The 24,452-nt window shown below is 36.2% G+C and overlaps 2 protein-coding genes across 3 annotated transcripts; one reads left to right on the forward strand and one right to left on the reverse strand.

Moving 5' to 3' along the window:
* The first annotated feature begins 943 nt into the window (after window positions 1-943).
* On the forward strand, window positions 944-7,949 carry LOC137405973 (G-protein coupled receptor dmsr-1-like). Its single transcript, XM_068092464.1, has 2 exons — window positions 944-1,044; window positions 6,628-7,949. Exon 2 carries the CDS (start codon window positions 6,655-6,657, stop codon window positions 7,924-7,926), a length of 1,272 nt encoding a protein of 423 aa, XP_067948565.1. The 5' UTR covers window positions 944-1,044; window positions 6,628-6,654; the 3' UTR covers window positions 7,927-7,949.
* Window positions 7,950-7,971: 22 nt separating this feature from the next.
* LOC137405958 (solute carrier family 2, facilitated glucose transporter member 12-like) lies at window positions 7,972-24,452 on the reverse strand. Of its 2 annotated transcripts, none has more exons than XM_068092445.1 (16): window positions 24,318-24,452; window positions 19,824-20,001; window positions 19,041-19,157; window positions 18,609-18,715; window positions 18,074-18,157; window positions 17,805-17,908; window positions 16,832-16,940; window positions 15,838-15,927; window positions 15,551-15,637; window positions 15,091-15,201; window positions 14,769-14,905; window positions 14,504-14,658; window positions 12,643-12,765; window positions 10,270-10,402; window positions 9,840-9,999; window positions 7,972-8,403 (listed from the first exon to the last, which is right to left on the reverse strand). In XM_068092445.1, exons 2-16 carry the CDS (start codon window positions 19,909-19,911, stop codon window positions 8,377-8,379), a joined length of 1,632 nt encoding a protein of 543 aa, XP_067948546.1. In that variant the 5' UTR covers window positions 19,912-20,001; window positions 24,318-24,452; the 3' UTR covers window positions 7,972-8,376. The 2 variants fall into 2 exon arrangements, with proteins under 2 accessions (XP_067948546.1, XP_067948554.1); XM_068092453.1 differs by lacking the exon at window positions 7,972-8,403 and adding an exon at window positions 9,282-9,481.

Below are 24,452 nucleotides of genomic sequence, written 5' to 3' on the forward strand. Positions count from 1 at the left end.
TGCTGCCGCACATGCTTCAGGCTTCTATCCGCATTTAACAATCACTAATCGGCTTTTTTTCACGAAATTAATCAGGCCATATGCTAAATATAGCAGAGCAGATCTGTTAGCATGACAGCTGGAGGAGTAGGGAAATGCCATGTAGCCAGCTAATCGACCTGGTACTGTTTGTTTGCGCAGCTTTACCTCGGCAATTATAGCCATGCAATAGCAGGAATTAAGGGCAGTATTTGTGCATATATGAACAGCCTAGAGCACTGTCGGTTTCCACTGCTTTATGTGAAAAATTCGGTCGGGTTAAACTTGAAATTTTTAAGAAAACTGCTCATTCTTGTCAATAACTGCTAACACGACACCTACATGTAGGCTGCTTTAATTGCCACTCTTATAAATGAGAAGAGAGTGTTTTGTTTCTTCTATGATTTGTTAAGAAAAACTCTGCTAAGACAGCAAGGTAAGGTTTGTAGGCTATTCTGTTTATATTATCACATTTTAGCATTGTTACTCGTAAGCACAGAACAGCTCACCGTGGATCCGGGCATAAAACTTTACTGCTGTCGTTTATTCGAAAGAAGATGCGTGATGCGGATAGATACGAGCTCAAGTGATATGCTAGAAGTTAATCATATCATAGAATATTCAAGAACACTAGTCAGACGATATACTGAGATCTTATAAGCAAACAATCATCATTAAAGGCGCCTCCTACACTTCATGCAGTCCGTGTGGAATTGATCGTGTGCAAACAACATTCACTTGACTCTCTTCACCACACTTCTCAATGGATGCTTGCGTAACACGCTTGATAGAAAGGTAGCGCAACTTCTCTTCTCCTCTTCCACTCTTCTTTCATTGGCTGCTTATTTTTATAATTCGATAAGCCAATGGAATCACCACGCAAATAATAGCGCCTAGCAAAGAAGTATTCATTTATTCACGCTCGGGAAGATAGACAAACCTGTCGCATTGATCAAAATTGCTAAATACCTTTAGGAGAGAACAAGGAGAGGCTAGCCTCGTTGCATTCCATATAACAACGGACAAGTAAGTATTCACTGATCAGCCACTGTAGCTAATTTCATTTACTCTCTTATTGCCTATCAAATATTTAGAGAATATCCTAAACGGCTGCGCTCGCCAAGTTATTTGTCGTACTTTACAGGCACAGTAATCGCCCAACACTTGCATATAAAAATATTTTAAAGTTGTACATTTTACCATTTGAATTATTGCTCCTAGAATTTTAAATAATCTTATTGTAGTCTTTAACTCTTCAGGCTGAGAAAAACCAAAATATTTTGTAGTGCAACATGTATTTCTAGTAATGCTACACATTGTAAGATAGCAGAAGTGTGAGAAATATAATAGTGCAAAGCGTTCTAGAGCAATAAAAGTTTGCATCAAGCATATGTTGTTCGTGAATAAAACACTTGAAATTATATTTCCTAAAAGTTCCCCAGGGTATGTAGTCGTTTATACCTGAAATTATAGCTCTGCCTATCTGCCTATCGTATAGCTTGTTGACTGTCTAATTGGATGTGTATAGATTTACCATGGTCAGCGCTGCCAAAGAGGTGTCCAATTAATAGACTTTGCTTATCTGACAATTTGCATAACAGTCTTTGCAACCTACCTGTCATGTGCGAAGCCTTCAGCTAAAGATGAAGGTTTTATGACACTTCAAACATTGCTTAGCAAGGCAAGAAAATAATTTATTAGCTGTACTTTGAGCAAAACAGAATAGCGCCAGAGCATGGCTGCCAGAAAAACTTAACAGATGCTTGTGGTTGTAAGTTTGAACCCAGTTAAAAGAGTATAATTTTGAAGATTAATTAGAAATTAGCTTTAAAGTGAGAATATAGGTGCAGGCTTGTATATCACAGATATAGAGGTCATTGTATTAATTCCATGCCAAGTGGATGGCTTGTAATGAACATGCTGGCAGATAAGACTGTTTGTGTTTGCAAAAACTTGTCGAGTGTCTTAATGCATTTCAAAGCAGCAGCTGTTTAAACAACAGGTACACACTCAGGTGATAGGGAGCACGAGTAGAATATTCGTTATGCAAATCTAATTTGCTCACAAAACTATAGCCTAGTTACGCAGCTCAACTCACACCCTCATATGCTAATGTTTACGGAGGAGTCGGGAAGACAATCTAAACATTTTATAACAAATCTCTTCACCCAAACTGATGACCTTTCATTCTTGTTATTATTTTCACGAGTAAAAATAGCGACTTAGAATAATAAAACTTATAAAATAATAGAAACTTATACTATTTCTATAAGTTTAATTTGTAATTTTATAATTTAGTTGTAGGATTTTTTCGTTAGTTGAATTGAATTTTAAACTGAAGTGAATAGAGTGCTACGCAAAAATCAGGTGAATGCGGCATATCAATCTATGATTGAAAAAATAATTTGCTTTTCCTGTATTCATGACATATGATGTCACAAGCAAACTGTTTGTTGAATTACACATCTAATTACAAACCTAATTACTCACTTATTGTGCATGAAGCACAAGTGTGGAATTCCAAGAATCAAGTTCTTTCTATCTGAAATGTTTGTTTTCGTGGTTGTTCTTCATAGCAGCATTTCAATATGTTATTATATGTTACATTATAAAGTTTGTGTTTACTTTTACATAATTATCAACCATAATATTAATAACTATGTTTTTTAGCTTTGTTGATTTTTACAGTTACTATCACGATGATCATTTATCGCAATTTAAAGAGTTTCATGTTTTAACGTTATCATAGGAATATGTGCAAATATAAAAAATTTTGAATTAGAATTTCTGAAAGAACAATTGAAATTAAACTTAACATTGTAACTATTATTTGATAATATTGTAGCTTATTTTTAATTAATTATCTTAGTTTAATTATTGCGCAACTGCCCGCCATAAAAAACCATTTACCGTAGATGTGAGCAATTTTCATAGCAATCTGCAAATATTACACCAGCTGAATATTTTTGATGCGCTTCCCTCTATCCTTTTAAAATCTTTGAATTTATAAAGTTACATAAGTCTTTAAAAACACAAGACTTTGGTGAGCCACTAGGAAAAGCGCTGTGAGTAGGTGTTTCAAATCTTGTGATCGATGTCCTTGAATATCTGATTTGCATAGAATCGACAGCTAGACCATACTTGATAAAACAGCCACCCGGACAATTATCTCATATAAGGAAATTAATTTTTCTACAAAAAAATTTAATTTAATAAGTCATTTAATTACTTCTGAGCAAACAGATAATTGTCAACTGATCTGAGAGGCTTGTTTACTCAAACGGTTCGCCGACTCAGTGAGTTGTGTCAAAACAAACAAGGTCATGGCTAGATTAGGAGTTTACACGCTTTTATCAAATGCAGAGCTGAGAGAGGGATACTCGCATGCCCCTTGGCCACGCAAGCCAGCTCGATAACACAAAGCGGCTTATGATATCTCGAGTTGAAAATCAATGCTGCCTTGATGATAAACAAACAAGGCTGCCTGTGCTGTGAGATCTCTCAATTCGTAATCAATCGTCATCCAATCAGCTCTGATGCCTTAATTCAATTGTTTGTTGCTGACGCTGAGGGAGCATGGAGTTGTTCGTATCTGATCATTCTCATGCACAGGAAGCTTCTCTAAACTCCATCATTATTTTTCGTCCGCTTACAAGATACACATTTCTAATAGTTGATATGAATATATCGAATGCTGATATATTAATATATGCTAACAAAGTTCAATGAGCTTATAACCATCGCTGTCAAAAATAACTAGCCTAATTTTTAAAGCTGAATGCAAATGGTTAAAAGCTGCTTAGCCTGCCTCCCTTTGACCATCAGCTAGTACAGCTCTACAACTATATTTTTAGGATTCAGAGCTCTTGAACTTGTTCAGGTCAACAAGGAATACTTCTTTAGAAGTTTGTCATGTTGAGTAGTTGGCAGAATTAGTTAAATACGTGGTCTCTAAAAATCCCCAAATTTAGTTTTGAGAAAATGTGTTCAGAATTATTTTTTGAACAGGTAGATTGTTTTTTTAAGCCTCAATATAAGCCTTATACAATATAAGCCAAGACATGTTCAGTAAACTTGAGCTGCTTTGTTATGGTTCAATAACTCTGCTTGCTTGAGTTGTTTCAGTTTTTACAAATTTCGATTGGATCTTGGCATGGGAAACAGAATGTGACTGCAAATGCGTAGTATCAAAAAAACTTCTTCTCATAAGCAATGTTTCAAAAATCACAAAAAAAATAAATAAAAAGTGCAGCAATAAATCATTCACCAGTGACTTATCAATAAGTAATATTAGGCTGACATTACTAGCTCTGAAATCCCTGCAAGCTGCTCTTCAAATGTGAGAGTATTATGTTTATTATACATACATATAATAGCAACATTGATATTTAAATACTCGTAATGAATGTAAATCTAAATAAAATACTATAATTAAACTTGAACAAATATAAACAATATCTTACACTCGAATTTAGTATTTGTATCGACATCAATCAAAAAGGCTCTGTCAGTGAACTTCAACCACAGCCTTAAAAACAGTTCCTAAACACCTCTATGCCTATGTCAGCAACCTGCAATGCAGTTCATAAAATACTACCTTGGCTTGCTCATATTAAAATCATTTCATCCAGGAGGTAACTGCAGTGGTTTTATGGAGTGGTGAAGAACTTCTGGCCTGCCCTAAGGGCACTGTTTTTTTGTTTGTACAGCTTAGAATTTACCATTTGAACTATAAAGATTAATAATATTTTTTCAGCTAAGGCCCTTTAAAGTATTGAGCATGACTAACATGCCACACCTATACAAGCACGACTAACATGCCACACATATGCGAGCATGACTAACGTGTCATACTTATGGATTTGAGAACTTGCCTAGCAATGACTTGAACAGTTTTAAATTTGAAAAACTGAAAGTGCCTGTCAAAACCTTTTCGTGTAGAGCTGAAAATATATACAACTCATGGAGCCATCATGGCGGCTCAACTAACCCCAATATTGGCAGCCCCATTAAATAGCGTTTCCACAGACGCTAACAGCTAATAATTGGCCAATCCTCGTGCAAAAGAAATTAAATTCATCTCTATTAAATTAATATTGTTAGTGACTGCCCTTATTGCAATTTACAGATGCACACAAACAGAAGCGTCTAATCAAAGCTCTTGATTTCCCACAAGATTAGCAAGAAATTTTGGGCCGTTGTAACAATATTGACATAATTACTCTCCTAAGATACACTCGTAGCACAGCATGTCTAAGGATGAAGCTGTAGTGTTTGAGTAAGAATTGTATACGGAAAACAAGTGGTACTTAAACTCTTGCTTGTTTATCAATCACACTGCTGTATTTACTACACCTACAGTCACCTATGGTTCAAAATGCTAGTATAACAAGGCTCATAGCTCGTATGTGTGCTGTGATGGTATGATTTTGTTGTTGTTAGAGTAAAGATGAAGCTATTGTGGAATGCATCCACTAAACTGCTATCAGCACCTCCAACCGTGACTGTTAGAGCTTAAATTTCTCTAGCGTAGAGTAACTCTTGTGATAAAAATATCCTTCGATAAAAGTTAAGAGATAAAATGTCTTGGTCGATACAGATGCTGTTTTTTTCTTAGCATCTACAAAGAATAAGAATTCTGAAAAAACAGTAGGAATAAGTATTTAAAAATCACTTAAAAACTCTTATATACGTGGTTATATGTAAACCTATGTAAGGTATTTGATATATGTAACAAAGTCCGTGTAACCATATATCTATTCATGTAGTCTATATATCTATACTGTATATAGCAGGTACATGTATTTATACACAGTATATAAAACATATATACCCTATATAGTATATAGATATGTTATACATACCATATATACATATAAATAAATCTATAGGCTATAGCTCATCAGAGGCATTTGTTCTAAAATTTTCAAGACACCTGATGAGCGGACAACACAAAACGGATTTGAGTGATGAAAAATTGGATTTTTTAGTCTAAACAATTACATTACTTACTACTCCTTGCGTAGAGTTTGTTTGTAGCTTTGAATCTTACTCTGTCTTATTTATGTTTAGCCGTAAGATTACTTTTGAACATAATTTAGGACAACCAGCAACTTATATTTATAAACCGATATATAAATATACACATATAAACATAGGCCTACATACAAATATAATGTTTATACGTGACATATGTATACCATCTATGTCAACTTGACATGATAATAAAACCAACTAGATCTTTTTAATCAATATAATACTTGAACCTTTTTTTAGAATAGTTAAGTTCACAGGTGGTTTAAGGTAGTAACTGAGGTATGCAAGACAGCTAAATTAATTTCATGATTCATAAGCCTTGTTATACTAAAAATAGTGCATAGCATTTGTTAAAAGTGAATTCTAAAATTTTTTGTCCCAATGCTAAGTTATGCTGTTTACAGAACCTGTTGACATGTGCTACCATGAGACGCTATTTCATAAAAACTTATTAAGCTTTTGACAGCCTATGGGTTTTTTGTAACTGGTGACTGTTAACATTTCATAGCAGTTGTTATGCTGACCATTTTGTTATTTTATCATTCTATTATTTGAAGTGAATATTTTTTACAGGATCACAAAACATCACAGAAACTAAAAATGGACGGCTCGACAAATTGGTCAATGACAGCAAATGACTCCACAACAATGACAACCGTTCACTATTCACAGTTGGCAGAATTCGCAAGGGTCTTTCTTAAACCTGCGGGAGTTATATCAGTTGTAGCCGCATCAACCGGCATCATTTTTAACATCCTCAATATTATAGTTCTCACACATCCAAAGATGAGAAATTCGGTGAACCTGCTGCTAACCTTGTTGGCGGTGAGCCAAGTACTGCTACTCCTATTTTACATCCCATATGTTACCATATTTAATATCAATCTCGATATAGACTCGATACCAACCTTTCACACAACCAACATTCAAGAAGCAAGATTTTTACTCTTTTACACGGACATCAGTGTCTTGTTGCAATTATCAGCCTCATGGCTGATCATCACGACAGCTTGCTTCAGATTTATCTACGTCCAGTTTCCTCTCAAGTCATCTAAGCTCTGCTCTTACCAGAGAGCCATAACAGCCGGCTGCTGCACTGTACTCGCTTGTCTCTTGATATCCCTACCAAATATGATGCTCAACACCATCATTCAACCCTGTATTGACTACCGTGAGTCGGAGTGGTGCCGCAATAACGCCACCTACTACAGCCTCGGCATTAACTACAGCTACGGAGAAGCGTTTACAATCTTCAACTTCTGGTTGTACGCTGTCTTCGGCAAATTTCTTCCTGCAATACTTTTGCTTGTATTCACTGTATTTCTTATCAGAGTCCTCCGCGAGGCGAATCAACGTAAGAAGAGACTGCATTCTGATGCTGGAGGTAATCGAAATCATGCCCAGTCTAACAATTCCTCCAATGAACATGCTCAGACAGCCAGAATGCTTCTAGCTGTCGTCATTTCCTTCTTCTGTATTGAGTTTCCACATGGGGTGTTAATCGCGTATATGGTGGTGGCACAGGACTTTTACATGTACGATTACTTGGGTGAAGTGATCGACTTGGCGACAGTTATCGCCTTCTCTTGCAACCTTATACTTTACAGTGCAATGAGTAGACAGTATCGAAAACTCTTTATTTCTATCTTCATTAGGATGCCAGCGACTAAACTACGTTTTGATAAATTCTCAGCCAAATACAAAAAGTGCAGCTGCAGCGGTATTTCCCACAATGCGGTGTGCTTGCCTGTCAAGGCCGAAACGTGCGCTCTTAGTGTAGCGCATGACACTCACACAATGCATTCGGTTCTTCCTTCCGATGAAAGTCTCAACCTGATTGACTCCAAACAGAAATTCTATGTGGAGAAGTGACTGCGAACTGCTACATCTATTTAACAGATCTTTAGATGCTGCAGTGATGTCATACATTTTATTGTTAACTTTTAAGTTTTACGAGTTAGTCAAATCATTCCCTGTGAAGAGTAAACAGTGTCTATAACTGATCACACTTAGGACCTACATTGCCTGATTGCTAGTCCTAAACAGCTGAATGCCAAAATAAGGCTTTTATTGTAACTGCTCCGATTCTTTATTTTTTGGTGATGTTAAGGATGAGAAGAATAACAATTGAATACATGTAGCTAGTGAGTGTAAAAGTACATTGTGTCTAACATGTATAAAAATATATCAGCTGTATAACCAAACTCTAAGTTACTTGAAGAGCTCAACAAAATAGACGAGTGTCTATGAAAAAATGTTTATGAGCAATATGGTAGGAAATATTAAACATTTGCTCCGACATAATAAATAGAAGGGTCATGGCTATGTCTTGACGATCTCATCGGGGTACTACAAATAGTCATAAATATGGTGAAGCTCTACGAATAACAATTAAAAAAAAAAGTACACAGAATAGCGGAGAATGTTAAGAAACCAGACTTGTTTTGAACTTTTGAGACAAATAGGTTGCACCAATCAGGACAGCGATTAGTTACAGGAATGACACGTGTCAGCGGGTGAGTGTCATACGCGGTCTGCATATGTGCATACAGATTGCAAGCGGCTTGAGCTGTGATCAACATAAAAAGCAAGTAGAATGAGAGAAGAGGGAGTAGGAAGGAATGGTGGAAACTGCAGAAGCATGCTCAGTGCTACACGTAGGAGTAGACATGAAACAACTCATCCACATTCAACTTGGATGCAAATAAGTCCATTTCGCCAGGGGCTAGGCGATGAGAATTCTTAAAGATATTATCTCTGCACTAAAGCAAAGTCACCAAGAAAAGGTTTAGGCTTCATTGAGCAATCCTATTGAAGGACATTTTTAAATGTAATTGATTACAATAGCCATTAAGACGTTAAACAGAGTAATTAATGATATATAAATACAAAATGAACAGAGTGACAGACATTTTAAACGATCTTTTCACAGGAACTAAAGTGCTGATTCATCACCTCTTCATTTGCTGCTAGCAGAATACAATTCTTTGGCAAACAACCTGCCATAATTACATGTAGTACAAATATTGCATCACAAAGCCTAATCATTTCGCAGCATTTTACAAATGTAAGGTTTGTATAATCACCATCAGAGACGAGACTAGACACCCTTCCTGACATGACAGAACTTAAGACTTCGAGGAAGTGAATCGATACACCAACCGACCAACTAAATCTGCTCCTCATGCATACCTAATAGCTCCATCGAGATTGTAATGTCTAAATTATATGATATCAACATTATTTGCATTTAAATACAGTTGAAACAAAAATTGATTCTATGATAACAATATCTGAGTGAGCTTAGAGGATTCCAAGGATAAGGCTGGGATGATAAGATAGAGGCTAAGCAGCTCAACACACTCTTGATTCAACCAATCACCACACACTGACAGCTGACAGCTCATACCCATTACCTTAACATTTTCTGAAAGGTAGAAAAAATGATGAATGGTCTGTGACCAGATCGGGCAGCAAAGGTCACATGACTGGACAGACCAAATAGACTATAGTGAAAGTACAAATACAAGGAGTAACAATAACCTAACATGTACTTGAAATCATTCATTTTTCACGGCACCAATCAGTAGATTAATAACCAAAGGAGGACACATGACTCGCTGGCTTCTCAGCAAAAATTTAAATGCAAAATATGAGTGAATATAATGTATATAACTTATATAATGAATTTTGCAACACATTTCCCAAGAAATCCATTTTCTAGCTAATGAGAGGCATGAGCGCCAGGCTGTTGATCTACAATGTATATGTAAGAAGGTGCTCACGTGTTCATCAGCCGTGTCACTGCTGATACTCTCACAGTTAAGGGTAGTCAGAGAGTCGAGAGGAATCTCTCCACTGACCAATGGTCTATAGCTAGTACTCCTCTGCAAACCCTGGCAGCAGCTCAATCCAGCACATTTTTTTATTTCTGTTACCAAGGACCTACAAGAACAGCATATCATTCGATGCAATGACAGAGTACAAAGCTGAATGCTACGCTTACAAGATAAAACCTAATCAAAGGGCATTAAATCTCACTTGAAACTTTACAAACATTCATATGTAATAATCCTGTTTCACTATCCAATAATTCATACAATTATGGTATTCGCTTACATATCAACAGCCATTCAAGTTAAGTCAAGCATAGAAGGGACGACTGGTAACATTGTCTGATTGAGATATGGCAGTAAAAACAACCGATAAACTTACATCGTGTTGAGCAAGTGGTTTATTTCTTCGAGATTTTGTCCTCTAGTCTCAGGAACAATAAGTAGAATAAACAGTATGCCTAGAAGACAGGCTACTCCATAAGTAATAAATACGCCTGAGATACCGACACTGTCTAAAAATATGAGATTACTGATATGCATCTAAACCGAAAATGGTAATGAGGAACATGAATAGCTCTTCTGCATTTACAGAAAGTAGCACATACAAGCAGGTGTATGTTTTCATAAACAAAATGAGTGTAATGAGAAGATTAGTAGGAAAGATTGAAGAGTTGAGAAAGGAAGTAGGCAAGCAAATGAGATCAAAATCGGGCTAGACAGAAGCGAGAAAAAATAAGTGGATCGGGAAAACGCAAAGAGAGAAATACAAAGAAATCAGGAGAAAAAGAAGGCAAAGAAGTTGAAGAAATGAGTGTGAAAACAAGGAATAAATGAATGCTGCATACAAGACACTGATTTTCACAGATAGTGTAACCTTTCTCTAGGACTAACGATATAATCGTTTTCATTAAAGGCACGACTCTGGAGTGTTAGGTTTAAAGTCTATCAGGAAACACTAAGTAGTCGGCAAAAAACAAGCTGAGTATATTCATTGGTATACTATACTGCACACTATATATACTGATATTGTCATATATTGCTGGCATGCAATGCTGTTTCACAATGCTGTCACAATAATCAGTGTCATATAACACGGAAATATTACCATATGACAATACTATATGACTAGATGTAATCTTGTCATATAGTATTGTCAAACATTATTGTCATGTAATACTGTCATACACCAATATCATATGATATCATTAAATATTACGGTCATGTAACACTGTCATATGTTGCTGTCATATTAATACAGCCACTAAAAGTGGGCAGACAAACTGAAATGCCTTGAACTAGAAATATATGATTAAAATTGTGGTTTTTTGTAGAAGCTTCAGGCCTGCTTGGTAGAAATACGGATACTGGGTCATGTCAGTGAATACAGTTACTGGGACATGTCAGTGAATACAGTTACTGGGACATGTCAGTGAATACAGTTACTGGGACATGTCAGTGAATACAGTTACTGGGACATGTCAGTGAATACAGTTACTGGGACATGTCAGTGAATACAGTTACTGGGACATGTCAGTGAATACAGTTACTGGGACATGTCAGTGAATACAGTTACTGGGACATGCCAGTGAATACAACTGCTGGGACATGTCAGTGAATACAACTGCTGGGACATATCAGTGAATACAACTGCTGGGACATGTCAGTGTATACAACTGCTGGGACATGTTAGTGAGAACGTGAAATGCGAGAAACGATAGTGAAACTGACTTGTTTACCTTCCAAGTCACAATGGCTATTTGACTCTTCCAACCTTAACATCGGCAACATACACCACAGTTTATTCCACTGACAGCTGCATTTGTTTAAGTTTTTCATCGCATAGTGCTTCTGTTGTAAAAAAGCTGTGTAACAATGCATGTGGAGATGAATCTAAACTAGTATCACAACACAGCCACTTATCTTCATTATTTTCTGCTGTGATCTTTGAATATGTGTATATAAAAGGTGCCTAATACTGATAAAAGTATATGAAAGTACCTAAAGCCTACTATTAATGTTCAGTGCCTTTTAGTAAAGTAAGAGAAAGAGAGCAATATACCGAAAAAATTAGTGTTTCCTATCGCGTATGTTTTCACGCACGTTGATTGCTAAAGGCAGACTCGAAGAAGCACTTGGATCAGAAAATAAAAACAAATACTAAACGATGTAATTATAATTACTGTATCCATGACATTGTTAATTCGCAAGATAGAAACAGCAAATCAAGCAAGTTTGGTTACTCGCAAAGTTTTACAAAATATTGTTTCCTGCTTACAAATGATGGAAACGGCACTTGCGAATGATGCGTAAGCTATTCCACTTTAAACATTTTCCACACTTGAGCCTGCTATTTCGTGAGCGAGCTGCTAAGCGAGACAGGAGTGCCAGTAGGTCACTCTGAGCTTTGGCGTAAAATTCCTAACCGTTTTTAACAAAGTGCCCTCGTTAATCCGCAACACGCGAATGTCCAGTGAAATACTTATCACACGAGCGCACAATTCCAAATCCACATCATCCACCCAATGTAAACATTAATTGTAGTTGTCTTTTTACAAAGGACACGCTTTCCAGATATGTGCTTACAAACATTTCCTGCTACATGTTATTTACCACCATTCCTGGCTCAGATCGGATGCATTATAGTGACAGAAGATTAACATATTGTGTAGACTTTCCAATTTCATGGGAAGTAGATGAGCTGTTCCACCTCTGATCTCATTGACCCGGACATAAATGAACAGCTATGACTCACCGAGGTAATCTAGGAGTGTGAATGAGACGAGAGTGTTAATGGACCAGTTAATAGCCCCTATGAATGCAACTGCTCTTCCTTTGACGGCTGATGGAAATATCTCACTGAGGAGGAGCCAGGTAACTGCAAGACATTAACAGAAACTGTCGACAGACGTGTCTAGAAGAGCTGCTGTTGACATACATTATATGTCTAGAAAAGAAGCTGTCGACATGCGTGTCTATGAGAGCTTGCAGTGGCTGCGATTGTCTCACCCAACTAAAATAATGCAGCAGCCACCCATAGCCTAACATCCAGCAAATTCTGACAATCTTCAGCCTTATCCAGCCCCTTTCCACTTTCATGGTGTGCTAGAAAACGGCTCTTTTGAAAATAAGGTAGTCTAATCTATTAGAATGCCTCTATTCCACATGTGCAAATGACCGAAGCATTGTTGGAGCAAACGCAATGCACAAAATATAATACACAAACATGAAATGAAAACAGGCGACATTCCTTCAATTTAATTAATATTACCCTAGGACACTTTTATTTCGCTAGTATTTAGTTTCGTGAGTAGCACACAGAGTAAAATTTCGCTGCAACTTAATTTCGCGGCTCTGATGAGTGCGAAAATATAGTGATGTGAAAATAAATGCCGTGGAAAAAACAGATTACATTCCTCAGGTCCAGTTTGCTAATAAGAAAAAAATTCAATTTGGGCCTAGTTCGTATTTGTAAACCGCAGGTTGAAATGTGTGGGTGAGATCGATAATTCAATTTGATCACTTGCTGTCAATTGTTTCTTGGACTATCAATGACGTCTAGGTCCCTCGCACTCGAATCCCAAGAAGAAGAAAATAGATAGGTAACAACTAACTTCACAACCAAAACTGCATAACCCTTTCACTGCCATAAACGCATTTATGCGTTTTCTAGGGGTCACTGCCATAAACGCATTTTTGGACTTTCTCAGCAATTGCGTGGTAACCTGATTTTATTATTCATTGACCACATAACCCACGGTCTTTAAGAGTTTTATGAAATTGACTGTGTTGTCCGAAGATTTCTCTATAAAATCAGCCTAAAACAACGAAGCAATTTCAAACTTTTGTTTGAGAATTTCTAATCTAAAAATGAACATTTTTCTGTGAGTTCATTAACTACCCACGCGCGAGTCATAAAACAGGTAATTAGTTGTTGATGACATTATAGCCAATCAATATTTCGATTTTCGTGATTATACAGATAATTAAAGTAGTAGCACTGTCTTTAATGTGTCTGTTCACAACCATAACTGTATAATGTGGTTGGACCTGGTGAGGGTTGATATTTTTTTGGTTGGTAATAAAATTCATCACTACAATAATTACTCTTCAATTTTATGACTTCACCTACCAGACTTTCATCCTCATCAGTTACAAATTCGGTGACTAAACTGATATCATCTTAATTTGCTTTGCCATGCTGCTCAGTGTATTAGCTATGAGTTTACCAGAAATTTCCCATTGAGCCCAACCACAGACGAAAATTGCCTGCATTTCTAATATGAAGATTTTATTGTGGATATCAATGAACAAAGCTATTTAATTTCACGTTTTCGCTCGTTCGTTATGATAGTTTAGTTTCACTCATGAAATTTTCGCGAGAGGATGACGCCGCGAAAATGCGAAAGTTAGATGACGCGAATACATAAGTGTCCAAGGGTAGTCAAACATACTCATATTACAAAAAAATTCTAAAAGCATCGAGTATGCTTCTCAAACACTAACTAAACCAAAAGTCGCACAAGAACATATTTTATATTAATTAGCTATTTCAGCATGGCCAGCAAATGAAAGATAATGGCGAGACAACTCTTTATTTATAGGGTGATACTCACCTGGACCATAGCCTAAGCTGTAGGCGGCTGCATAGCATAACATTGAAATGAGAGAGGCTATCTTAGATGGGGTAGAATATGATTGGCTAATCTGAGAAGAGTTCCTATGCAGGCTTTCACCTGTAGCATCTCCAGAAATGTTTTGGCATCGTGCACTGTTACAAAGAAAATTGAAAGCTTGGAGCCACAATATAAATGTTGTTTTTTTCAATATTTCCACCATTCCATTTATTCGCTGACAATTAACATAGAATACACTGTTAACCTGGCGGTGAAGAGAGAGTTCATGTTGAGCTGAGCCATGACAAAAAGAGAAATGGCCATGACAATGCAGCCAGTGACAAGAAGTTTTTTCCTCCCCACTTTATCAACAAGAAGTAGTGATGCAACAACAGCGACAGCCTAAAAGCATACCACAGAAACTTGCTCACTGGAACCGCTACAAATCTTATCCATGCCAGATGTCAACTTATTCATCTCGATATATAATTTATCTTTGACCTACTCATGACTGTCATACACAATATGAGACAGACACATATCGCTAACAGCTAGGCCCAAACATGACAGCAGGTGCAGGTTCTCACCTTAGTAGCTCCAGCGCCGATAGAGGCTAAAGTAGCGGACTCATTTGACTCGAAGCCCATCTGCTGGAGCAGCTGAGGAGAATAGTATAAAACACTCGGCAGACCTGAGAACTGAAGAACAACATTCAGCATGCAACATCAACAGGCACCGGCGAACTGATAAACATAAGAATATAGACATGCATACCAAGCGTGCCCAGTTTTTTCATGATTTGTCTGATAAACGGAAAGCAACAAACGGTGTAGGTTACACGATATAAATGAAGGTACCGAAGCAATTTTCTCAAGACATCCGGTCTGATGATGATCATAATTATCTGCTAACTGCAAAAAGATATTGTTATTATTGTTATCATTGTATAAACTTGAGTCCGCTTATCTATAGCTTTGTATGATAATCTTACAGACTGAATGAAATGCAAACTAAAGGTGAAACATTAAGAGAGCTATTAGCACCTACCTGTTGGGCAACGACTAAACCGAGTCCAATAATCAGCCGATAATGCATCCCACTTTTTAAGGAGAAAATGTTCCTCCAGCCGAGGCCCTATAGCAAAGCGATAGGCGTGCACACAGCAACAATAAACAATTTACTAACACACATGAAACTGATAGTATAAAGCTAACCAAAGATTTCTAGCAATCCATGACAACAGGGGCTCTAGCCTAGCATAATAATACACCATTGAAGAATTGAAAATGCAATGCGCCAAGTACACTGCATGTCTTTGTAATTGTATAACGAACCTTTTCTGCAGATATGTTATTTTGTATGCGAGACAACTCCGCTTTAGCAACAGCTTGACTTCCACGTAACTTTGCTAGCACAGTGAGAGCCTAAAATACCATCCATCAAATCTATAAAAATACAGCATTCATTCTCAGTGTAACAGTTAGAAATGGCAAAAATTCAGTTTACATGTCTAAAATGTGTCGTAGCAGTTTTTATAATCACTTGGCTATGAGTTGATTAGTGACAAAATTCCAACCGCTCTGTTAAATTTGTGCTCATACTCAGGGAACATTTAATAACAAAATAATACACTTGGTACAATGCATCGAGTGAACCATATATTTATTTTGTTGGAGGCGAGTAGTTACCATCTAGGCGCATCCACAATGCAGTGAAAAGATAACAGGGATATTCAGACATGAACAAAGTGGAAATCCATGTGCCACAACTTCTACATATATTGACAAGCCCTTGAAGCTGACCTGTTTTTGGTAACAAAGGCATAACGACAATTATGATATCAGCTATGGCTACAACAGACATGCTCTATATGAAGCACTGAACATAGCATACTAGCTGTACATCATATGTACAATAATGGTTTATCTCTATATTGAGCACTGAACATAGCATACTAGCTGTACATCATATGTACAAGAATGGTTTATCTCTATATTGAGCACTGAACATAGCATACTAGCTGTACATCATATGTACAAGAATGGTTTATCTCTATATTGAGCACTGAACATAGCATACTAGCTGTACATCATATGTACAAGAATGGTTTTTGTAAAGATGACCTACAGAAAACTAATAGCTTAAAAAACAAATTCCTAAATCACAACTGAATAACTGAAAACACTCACAATTTATTAGTAAAATTCGATTTTTGTGCCACACAAATCATATGGATACATATAAACATTTTAAATCAACACATGACCAGGTTGGTAACAGCCAGAAGAGTGAATCCAATGGCTGTTCTATTACATGCCGATACTTGACCTCATCACGTGCATCTTTGACTAGAAGAAATCGAGGAGTTTTGGGCACAAAGAAGAGAGCCACGCATTGGAATAGTGCTAACAATCCGGAGAGTCCAAACATAATTCTCCTACAAACGAGTGTAAAAGTACTAAGAAAGCAAAGGGAGACAAATCCTTTGAATACCCTACAGAAGGAGAGAGGGAGAAATACATTGGATATGCCTTAGTACATAAAGGCACCTGCTATCCAAGGTTCATAACTGAATACACCACTTTTTAATTACATGTACATTAGTTCTGCACAATATCTTTGCATGTACATTTGATCGCTAAAAATATCGAACATTGGAGTTGTCTTCTATCGACATATAAGGTTGGACGATATGAATGGATATTGGTTAACATGTTAAAAATCCAAGTTGTCCTCTCTTTACAATAAAGAGCTTAGACAACTCTAGTTTTGCAAAATAACAAGCCGATATTTTGATAAAATATCGGCTTCGATATATATATATCGATTTGAAAACTGACCAAATATAAAATCATCCACTGAAATATATCGTCACATCGAATGATATAGTTTTATCATGCAACACTAAAGTACATACATTAATTTATCACTACATTAAAGTTGCCTGTTATAATACAATATGACCTTAGTAGTACGATGCCAATAAAACACAGAGAATAGGTATAAACACAACAATTGTAAAATCATCAAAGGTGAACGACTAGCACAAATGGTCACGTGCCGGCTGCTCAGCTGAATTTCCCGCATGATGCAATCTTTTTTCAACTTCCAGAGTGGCTTTGGCCGGCAATGGCTTATTATAAAGATGGCCTCTCAAAGTAAATGACTCCGGCTAAACTTGGAGCCAGACACGAGCTTACATCTAACAAGTTATATATATATATATATATATATATATATATATATATATATATATATATATAACCATACAAAAGGTGAGAAAAGATGAGAGAAGACGTACCATCCATTGTTGACTGATATACAGAGGTAGTTAACAAGATAAGCCAAAAGGAAGCCAACAGCGATAGCAACCTCATTAAGAGATACAAGCTTGCCCCTGTGTTCCTACAAATAATGCATTAACTCTGGACTTATCTAGGTAAAAGTCATTGACTAATGCTAATCTGCAGCTGTATGCAAAATCTTACATCAATGGCAAGATAAACAAAGACAGCAATTTTGGTTGAAAATTATCAAAGAGGAATTTGAAGCGGCGCGGAGCATACATACCGGACTAGCGATTTCTGAGATATACGCACACTCAGCCACAGCAGACAGGCCTACAGCGAGTCCGAGCAGCACTCTCCCTATGATCTACAAGAGGTTCAGCCAAGAGTGCTAGAGGTGAGATATAAGGTTAAAATCATCCTCAAGAATCTGCGAGCGCAACAAATGAATATAGAACACCTTAATTTCCCTCAAGCTGAGCAATCAGAAAGTATAAGTGAATAGAGAATAACCTGACAAAAAAGATGAAGTGACAGGAGATGGAAAGCAGATAGCGAGCCGCTGAACACAAAATGAAGAGAAAATCAGCACTACTATCAATAAGTGAATAATGGGTTCCTTAACCAGTTGGGGAGAGAAAATCAGCACTACCATCAAGAAGTGAGTAGTGAGTATCTTGACTAGTAGCGGATAGAAAGCCAGTGCTACCAATAACGAAGTGAGTAGTGAGTACCTTGACTAGTAGCGGATAGTAAGTCAGTGCTACCAATAAGGAAGTGAGTAGTGAGTACCTAAGCTGTGAATAGTTGTAACTCACCAAAGAAGTGAATGAGTAGGCAATAGACAAGATGAGAGCACCAATTATAAAGAGCACGCAGTTGACTATCATGGTGAGCTTTCTCCCAATCCAATCTATCACAGATCCTTCAAATATCGAGGACAAAATCACAATAATCATTTGACAGAGCAAAGATGCAGTGGTCGACAACTAGCTGATTGCAACTAGATGTAGCTAACCGAGCCTTGCCGAGAAGAATTGTGATCTCTTTGTAAGTTGTAGCCACTAGCATATTTACACGTAAAATTTGCTTTTCACTTATACAGAACAATGCAAATTAATTGGCATAGCATGTCATATCGGTTGTTGTAAAAAGTCTAGAATGTGATTCGCCAAGATATCTAAATTTGGTTTGCGGACAGATAGAAAAGATAGAAGAAAGGGCTAGCGTTTAATAGCACACTCAGTTACCTCCTAAAAGAGAAGAGAGCAAAGCTCCAAATAAAACGCATGACACCAGCAGCTCCTCCTGCAGACATGTCATGTTAAACCTTGTTCTCAGCTGCAATAGTGCTCCTGATATGATACCTGCAATAGGAAAAAGTATACCAACCTATAACTGAACAAATCACAGAGCTCTCCCTCCCAGAGGTGATTATTCAAGCAAATCTCCCACAGGTCGCTGTAAAATAATACTCGCAGTGTAAGGGCAGGGACCCTGCAAGTTTATTTTCTTAGAATATTAATGCTATAAATGCATAGGCAGACATCTTTATTCTAAGGTAATAATTTGGTAGAAGGGTATCTTGATGATGAGACCAGCTAATTTTGCCTAGACAGTTAGTAGCTCATAAGCCAAATCAAAAAGAAAGTAGAACATGCAAGAGATATATCACTTTCTGAGGTTGAAAGTCTAATGACCTGCTTGCTGTACCAATATACAGAGAGTGGCCTATGTCTATCCCAGCATCCTTGAGGCTGAACCGCTCTAACTACCTAAATATAACCATACAATGGAAGTTTCTAGAACAAGAATCCAACCAAAGATGAGTTGTTATTTAATTTTAATAATACACACTTAAAAATATAAGCATTTTGACTTATTTTAATTTCGTTGTTACAGTAAGTATTCGATAAAAGTAACTAAAATAAAAAGCTTCCATCTCACTGTGTGACTCACCTGGTGCTTGTGTGAAATGCTAGCACATTTAGCTTTAAGATTACAATGCTTTGCAGTTAACTTGCAGCCCTTACCCATGTCGTATCCAAACAAGATTCCACCTGAGGCTGCCACAAGTGATGCTCTGACTGAGAGGTAATTGCTTTTCACTACAACTGCCATTTTCCTCTGGTCTCTCTTATGACAGCAGACGGGATGCCATTATGAAGAGCGTTTAGGATCACATACCCACCTCACTGCAGCTAGCCTTCCCTGAAATAGGCTAGCTATGAACAAATCAAGTTTATCGCGCTCAGATTCCAAATTGAAAAGATTTTGAAAAAACTTTTTTAATATTACCAAAAGCTCTTTAGCTAATACTAATAAATAAATATATAATGCTGTGGTATAGGTAAGTTGAAAACTAGCATTAACGTGGCAACATATAAGCCTTTTTAGTAAAACCAAATTTACATCCAAGGCTAAATGATTACCATCAGCTAATTATAAAATTTGATTAAAAATATTTGTTGAAAGTCCATTTTTCTGTAAATTACAATCTTTCCACAAAATTTTACAGCTTCACATCAAAATTAAGATGGTGTGATACCATCTTGCTCAGACAACTTGTACCTAATGCAGGTTGCTTCTACTCATACAGCAATCAAACTGGTGGAGCATATTCGTATGTACAAAACAGTTTGGTAAAACATCTGTCGCCTCAAACAGGACCATTTGTTAAAATATCTGTCACCTCAAACAGGACCGTTTGTTAAAATTAAAATATTTGTCAACTTGAACATAATCAACAGCTTCCTTAATCGACGCTACTAGCCCTCCATGCTTTCAACTTCTCAATCAGATAAGCTACACTTTTCTAAACAAACATTTTATCCTTACCATATGATCGCTTTTAAAAGCCACCCTGTAAACATCTACAAAAATGCAAGAATTACTAAGCCTGCCTCCCAGTTTTTATTTGAGCCTTTGCAATCTTTTTACACTCTTTTAACTGTTCTACCAGAACTCTACCAGAACTCTACCAAAACTCTACCAGAACTCTGCCAGAACTCTACCAGAACTCTACCAGAACTCTACCAGAACTCTACCAGAACTCTACCAGAACTCTACCAGAACCTGATTTAAGTACTTGTCGCTGAATCATCCTGTTTTCTAACCATAATTTCAATCATTTGTCAAAACAAGAATAATTTCTTTATTTACTATTTGTTCTATCTTCTTTTAATGTAGATTTTTCAAACTAATATGGATCATACATGTAGTTAATCCTTTTTCTTATTTTATGCTGCAGAGTCTATGTCAGACCTTTCCACTCACCACCATAACCTGCTACCTATCAATCACAGTAATAAGCTGACTACTATCTGCCAAAATCGTAAAAAGGTGCCTCAATCTATTCTGTAATAAAATTTTATTTTTTCAAGGCTATTTAAAAACACAAAAACAGTAAATATTAAAAACAGTAAACAGAATTAACCAAGATTAAGCTTTCAATCATACTGTCCAAATTCTAACGAAATTTTTCAATTTGCGAGTCATACTGAAAAAGATAAGGCACGAGAAGGAAGTGTATTACGGAGGTAAAACAAGCATCAACAAACTCTTCACATTATTAAATCATCACTTAATGACATCATTTTATAGCAGCAATGTCTGAATACAAGTTAGATCCAATATGTAAACTGAATCGCTGAGTATATCAAGAATTATGGAAATTAATACAAGAACTATACAATATAACAGAAATGTAAGATAACTAATAATATATAATACAAAACATCCTGAACAACTCAATAAAATAAAATCATAGTACTAGTGAATATGAAAAAGCAAGAGCCATTCTGTCTAGGGACTATCTGAATAAAACCTGAGAAGTTTCATGTGAAACCGAAAGGTTAGTTGCAACATCTTTTTATGATAATTATTGATGGGCTTAAATAGAGCTAGTGTGATACACTGGTCTGTCAAAAAAGGCAGTAGAGTCATTAAAATAAATCTCATCTTCATACACAGAAACAGCTGATATGAAGTCTACCTCCCTTCTCAAACCTTAGCAGGAAGCAGTTATAATACTATTCCTATGAAAGAGATGACTACCTGAACCGTGCTTTTACTAGCTTAATCTTATTAGAACTAGCGTGAGAATAAAGTGAGCAATAATATTCTAGAAGCCATTTGGACACCAACTTTTTAAAAGTACCATAACACTTGTTTGGTATTCGCAGCTACTAACTCCTTTCGCACCTATCAAATTATGAAAAAAAGTGTTGGCTTAGACAACACCCAGTCTATGATACAAATTATCAAAAAAAGTGTTGGCTTAGACAACACCCAGTCTATGATACAAACTATCAAAAAAAGTGTTGGGCTTAGACAACACCCAGTCTATGATACAAATTATTAAAAGAAGTGTTGGCTTAGACAACACTCAGCCTATGATGTCTTATTGAGAATTATGGGAACCTGACATATTAGAAATGCTACCATGTAAAAAATCAGGTGCTCTTAACATGTCATTTATTTACTAGCTAAGCACACGAGAAAAATATTAATTTGAGACTTATTGTAAACAGTTTGCAAACGTTATCCGATACATTTTTCCTTTTGACTGATAATTGTACATGTAAGAGCGTAGTGAACATTAATAGATGACACTATGAGTTAGTTTGTCAATGTTGATATTAGTGAGGGGCACAGAAAATACTAAGGTTCAAAAACACTATAATATCACTATTCTGTCCTATCTATCTATGATTGTGATTGTTCGCAGTGTGACAGTGGGTTAAATAGAACGACATATGCGGTGAAGGTTATAGCTCTATGTAACCCACTCACATAGTGCATAAACTCAACTACATATATGGCATTGTGAAAGCTATTTAAAACACATATAACAGGCTACCGATTAACAGAAGAACTTCTTGTGAGGCTAAAATTAGTCAATGTATTACTCTTGAAATCAACTTTGTGCAGAGTTCTTCAAAACATGGAAAAGGTCTATTATTAATCTAATCTTCTTTTAGCTGCCCAATGGACTAGTCATAAAAATATGTTACTTGCCATAAATTTATTTCTACTAATGAGGTTAATGAATTACCACAAAGCAAGAAAACTAATTTTTTTAAACGTTCAAATCCTACAAAATATACCAAGAGAGTGGTGCGAAAGATAGAAAGTAGGATAAAAAATTTTACAAATCCACATCATGTTTTTGTTTATTTTGGACATACATGTATTTAAAATCGATCACTTATAAATTGCTCATTTGAATTTGACTGGTCACTTATATATGAGCAATCTTTATTGAGGTAATCAATAGTCATATTTTACAATATGTTTTCCACACGGTACCACAGCAACTAAACTAACTAAAATGCAGTGTACAACAAAAATGATAAAAAAGAACGCAAAGAAACTACAGTCTAAACTAAATAACTAGTCAATAGTCTAGCTAATATAATAATGTTGGAACTGAATGCATAAAATATGTAAAATGCAAGCTTGAGGATTGATATGAGTATTGCTTTAACAAAAAGTGGACCAATAAAAGCTCTGTGAAAATAGTTATACATATCTATGACAACAAATTTCTAGTTATGAAAACAACGTGTAATATAAAAATGTTAAAATAGGTAAGGCTATATGGTGAATGGTATTATTGGTCAGAGGATAGTAGGTGTAGTTTGAGTTTTGTTTTAAAGATTGCAGAGGAAGAGTTCAGAGGTTATTAAATGAATTTAGCAGGTTACTGTCGAGTTTGTTGTGGTTTATGGCACTAGGTAATTTAAATCTGGTCCTGGTTTTGTGACCATGGTTTACGGTTTGAAAGCTATAGCTGAGATATTTAGGGCAATTATCGTAGAGTATTGAATGAGCAGTGAGGCAGGTAAAGTACTGTGATAGCTTAGGTAAGGGAAGAACACCCGTAGTGCTCGTTATTAAGTTGGTAGGTGGTAAGTGATGGTTTTTATGGGGTATGGTTCCCTTGACATATATACATATTACATTGTCTATGCTGTTTCTAATGATCAGTCTTAATGTGACCAAACATTACAGAATATTTGTTATACGCATATCTAAACCCAATCGATCTGGTTAGGTTACATAAATTAAATGAAACATCATACAATTTTTTGTAAGCTAACCAATGAGGCAGTATTGACGTCTTCTAGTTACAAGAAAACAATTCCAAGAATATTACACTAAATTTGTAATAAATCAAATATTGAAACAGAGCATATGCTAATCAGCTAAATTAATAGATAGGCCTACACCAAAGAGACCCTGATGGCTCACAGTAATGCGAATAGATATTTTTCACTAATTGCGTTATTAGCCTGATTTTGCCAAACCTCACATCATTTCAAGTTTACCTAGACTGCTACCGTATACCATGCTTTGCTCTCTGCTATGTACCAGTAAGTCTTCAATCAAGCTAAAGTATTTGTTTTACATCTGAATAATAAAAATTACCAAAAAAGATTTATTTTGTTGCGTTATTCATTTTTACATTTTAGAACTTTCAATCTAACATTTCATTTATTTATAAATTTATCTGGGCGTTTTACCTGATCTGGTCAAAGCGTGTTCTAGCTACTTTCTTTTAGGAGTTTGAGCGTTCGTTGCATATGGCTTTGACGTATGTACACACATTTGCTTATGAACATCCTAATCGTTCCCTTTCGGTACACAGTAAAAGGTTT

Source organism: Watersipora subatra, chromosome 1 (assembly GCF_963576615.1).
Source record: "Watersipora subatra chromosome 1, tzWatSuba1.1, whole genome shotgun sequence".
NCBI lineage: Eukaryota > Metazoa > Bryozoa > Gymnolaemata > Cheilostomatida > Watersiporidae > Watersipora > Watersipora subatra.

Excerpts from the sequence above, each read along its gene's own strand:
- LOC137405973 (XM_068092464.1), top strand. The coding sequence starts at position 6,655 with ATGGACGGCTCGACAAATTGGTCAATGACAGCAAATGACTCCACAACA.
- LOC137405958 (XM_068092445.1), bottom strand. The coding sequence starts at position 19,911 with ATGGCAGTTGTAGTGAAAAGCAATTACCTCTCAGTCAGAGCATCACTT. Across the intron at positions 18,158-18,608 it reads CCTACTCATTCACTTCTTTG|ATCATAGGGAGAGTGCTGCT; the intron begins GTGAGTTACAAC and ends AACCTCTTGTAG. Across the intron at positions 12,766-14,503 it reads CAGCTTAGGCTATGGTCCAG|TTACCTGGCTCCTCCTCAGT; the intron begins GTGAGTATCACC and ends AATGTCTTGCAG.